Source organism: Saccostrea cucullata, unplaced genomic scaffold, assembly GCF_032062105.1.
Source record: "Saccostrea cucullata isolate Sc308-1 unplaced genomic scaffold, CSIRO_AGI_Scuc_v1 ctg2535, whole genome shotgun sequence".
Lineage (NCBI taxonomy): Eukaryota > Metazoa > Mollusca > Bivalvia > Ostreida > Ostreidae > Saccostrea > Saccostrea cuccullata.
In genome coordinates this window covers 42,651-46,800 of record NW_026935483.1, presented here as the reverse complement: position 1 = coordinate 46,800, position 4,150 = coordinate 42,651, and the positions used below count along the sequence as shown (strand labels likewise).

Genomic DNA, 4,150 nt, shown 5'->3' with positions numbered 1-4,150 from the left:
TCAACAAATCATTCAAAGCGTGAATAAACCCATGCAAAGAAAAGCTGAATTATTATTAAATCATTTAAAGAAAACCAAAGTCTTGACTTGGGATAAAGACGGAGAAATCAGTTATCGAGGTCAAAAAGTGCCCGATTCTAACATTGTGGATTTAATGGCTGATAGCATGAGATCTAAACCTCTCAAAAGTCAACCGGTGCCTAAAGGAATAGATGAATTTGCTCAAGCTTTAAAAGAGACCCGTACTCCCATGGTTTACTTGCAAAATCAAAACCTTATAAAAGCCATGCAGAAACCGGGAAAAATCAGTACACCTAAAGGGGCTTTGAGTGACGACGACGAAGAAGAGAGCGGATTTCATGATGCTTCCTCTTTTCTGACCCCTATTAGACGATCTGTAAAATCCAAGCCTTCCCCTATTTTAAAGTTAGAGGAGGCCCTCCAGAAGAAAAAGAAAGCCAGAGCAGATCCATTTCAAAAGAGATTACAACAAATCGACGAGAATTGTCTTCATTTGCCTAAGACATGAAGAAGAAGAAGAAGAAGGAAGTGGGGGACATTTTAAAAGAGATTTATTACGATCCCAAGAGAGGGTATGGAGGCATACAGACTTTGTATCGTCAGGTCAAAAATCTGGGGCATAAGATTTCCTTAAACACCATACGAGAATGGTTAAAAGAGCAAGATACCTATACTTTACATAAACCCATTCATCGAAAATTCCGGAGACAACAGACCAGAGTGACGGATATAGACGAACAATGGCAATTAGATTTAGCCGATGTGTCCAGTTTAAAGAAACATAATGAAAACGGCTATACGTTTTTATTGTGTGCCATTGACGTCTTATCTAAATATGCATGGGTGGTGCCTTTAAAACAGAAAACGGGAAAAGAAATGATTCGAGGATTACAAGAGATTTTCCGACAAGACGGACGACGTCCCGTCCGCATTCAATCGGATCAAGGCAAAGAATTTACCAATCGAGAATTCTTACAGGCGTTTAAATCCATTCATTTCTTTACCACTCGCAATACGGACACCAAAGCCAGTATCGTGGAACGATTTCAGAGAACCCTCAAAGCACGCATGTGGCGGTATTTCACTCGGAATAAAACCAGACGGTATTTAGAGGTCTTACCGGATTTAGTGTATGCTTACAATCATACCTATCATCGCAGTATCCAAAGAGCTCCAGCTCAAGTGAAGCCCTCGAATGTGTTAAAAGTCTGGAAAACTTTATATGGGGAATCATCACCTAAACCAAAACCCCCCAAGTTTAAAACAGGAGATAAAGTGCGCATCAGTAAAGCCAAACGCACTTTTGAAAAAGGATATTTACCGAACTGGACCACGGAAATATTTACCATTGCTCAACGAGTCCCCGGTCGGTATCCTTACGTGTATCGAGTACAAGATTATAACCAGGAGGAATTAGAAGGGACTTTTTACGAGAAAGAATTACAACAGATCATTAAAAAAGACGACGTGTACGAAGTGGAGGAAATCTTGGGGTATAAAAAGCGACGAGTCGGGAAGAAAATCATTCAAGAAGTCAAAGTCCGGTGGAAAGGATATCCCCCTAGTTTCGATTCATGGATTCCCCAAACGGATCTCATCAAATAACACCTCATTGGAAATTTTGTGGAGAGAATATTCCTCGAGAAGAAATTGTGTATTTTGCCCAATTATTCATTTGTATTTCCCTCATCATCACCAGTGTGGTCATGTTAGCTTTACACGATTCTAATCGAGAATATTGGATGGTCTGTGTGAGTTCTTCGGTGGGTTACATCATGCCTAGTCCTACCATGATACATCATACCCCTACGGTCAAGAAGACCAATTCACCAAGTTCCCGGAATCTAAAAATAGATACACCCCTCCCATGGACTGTGAGTTGTGAAACAGATTATTTGTACATGAGGAGATGTATTCAAGATTTCTTTGCTCAAAATCCAGGACAAACAGGTCTCCCATACAAAAAGAACTGAACCAAAGTTTTGAATGTTTGTTATTATGATGTTCTTGTTCTTGTTGTTGTTATGAATAAAAAATAAAAATTCTTGTTGTTTTTTTAAAAAAGTGTTGTTATAAATACAAGAGTCCTAAGGTTTAGGGTCAAAGGTCAAGGTCAAAGGTCTCAGAGATTGAACATGGCCGAGAGCAGTGGGTTTTACATGACTTTGCCCAGTGACGGGTCTATGTCCTCTTTTTCTAGCAATACGACCGCTCAATTTAAAACCTTATTACCACAAACAGTGGATTTAACCGACGGAGAATGGGAAGTGGCTTTAACAGAAATGATGTATCCCAATTCATTGAAAAACATTACAGAAAAGGAGGCTTATTTTGACATCCTGATCCCTCAATCTTTTGCTTCCCATATCAAAGACCCAAATGTTTTTAAATCGGGCAGATTTAAAATGAAAACCTTAGACCCAATGCCATTAAGTCAATGTCCTGTACTGATAGATTGGGCCCATACTAAATGGCCTCAACTCATTGATCGAGATAGCAAGATGGAAATTAGGCGAATTCACTTCAGAGCCGGGCCTTACACTCACCCCATGGCTTTAACAGAGGAAATAAGTCTAGGACTAGAGAGATCATTGAGAAAAATATGGAAAACCCTTGGTCATCCAGATGAAGAAAATTCTATGAAATTAGTATATTACCAGACCTATGATCGAGTGATGTATCAATTTAATGGAAAAATGCTTAAAAAAATCCCTTATGCATTCGTTTCCCCACATCCTTAGCTTATAAGCTAGGCATGGACAGTCAGAAAGTCATTCTTCAGAACGATACAGAAAACATGACCAAATGGATCAACATTAGTTACTTGGGAAACAATACTGTGGATTTATATGAAAATCTGAAATCCATGTATGTCTATTGTGACTTGATTCAACCCCAGACGGTAGGATCCAATGCCTTGAAATTATTAAGAGTGGTGCCTTGTACATTTCATTTGGAGGATTCAAAACAAGCCAAATGGGAACCCATTCGAGCGGAATATTTGAAACTAAGTAAAAAACATTTCGATACCATTGAGATTCACATCATGACTCCTTTAGGACAACCCATGCCCTTTGTAAGTGGTAAATCAGTGGTGAAACTTCATTTCAGAAAAGTATACTGAGATGAATGTACCCTTATTGTGTTCCATCTTATTGGGCGTGATGGCTTGTCTGGTCTGCTGTCTGTATTGTATTCAGCCCTAAAAGGGTATAAAAGGAAGTCCCCCGAGGATATAAAGGTCAGTTGAATAAGAGACATGAACCATGCAGTATCATCCCGGATTACTGAGACAAAGAGGACACGGACAGTTTGTCTATCATAGAGGATTATTACGTCAAAAAGGACACGGTTTTTTAGGATCCCTATTTAAAGTAGCAGCTCCTTTAGTCAGCAATCTAGTAGGAGGATTATTAGGAGGGGCTCAGCAGCAACCCCCACCACCACCACCACCAGGCTATTATCCACCCCAAAACTATCAAAGAGGGGAAGGATTTTTTACTGATTTACTGAAAACCGGAGCTAAACACGCCTTGACTGCTGCTGCTAGAACGGGGTTAGACGTATTAGAAAATAAGAGATCTTTAAAAGACGCAGTCAAAACTCACGGAGTACAAGCTCTAAAAAATACTTCGGGAATGGTGAAACAAAGAATGAATCTAGGAGGTACTAACAAAAGAAGAAGAAAAAGAATGAAAAAACAGAGGGGATCGGGAATGGTGATTAAAATAACAAGAAGAAAAAGAAGACGACAGAGAGGCCGAGGATTTTTTACTGATTTACTGAAAACCGGAGCTAAACACGCCTTGACTGCTGCTGCTAGAACGGGATTAGACGTATTAGAAAATAAGAGATCTTTAAAAGACGCAGTCAAAACTCACGGAGTACAAGCTCTAAAAAATACTTCGGGAATGGTGAAACAAAGAATGAATCTAGGAGGTACTAACAACAGAAGAAAAAAGACCCCTATGTTAGCCCGAGGAGGTCCTAAGAGAAAAAGGAAAACACAAGGAGGAATTCCTAAAAGAAAACGTCCTTTAGATGTGTTTGACTGAGAGAGAGAGTATAAATAGGCCAGTCCAGTGAACAGAAGGTTCATTTGTGAAAACTGAATCCTAGTAGACACATC

General features: G+C 39.5%; 1 protein-coding gene across 1 annotated transcript; it reads left to right on the top strand.

Annotated features, from left to right (window-relative positions):
• Window positions 1–525: 525 nt before the first annotated feature.
• LOC134242987 (uncharacterized) lies at window positions 526–1,626 on the top strand. Its single transcript, XM_062725196.1, has one exon. It carries the CDS (start codon window positions 526–528, stop codon window positions 1,624–1,626), a length of 1,101 nt encoding a protein of 366 aa, XP_062581180.1.
• Window positions 1,627–4,150: the final 2,524 nt, after the last annotated feature.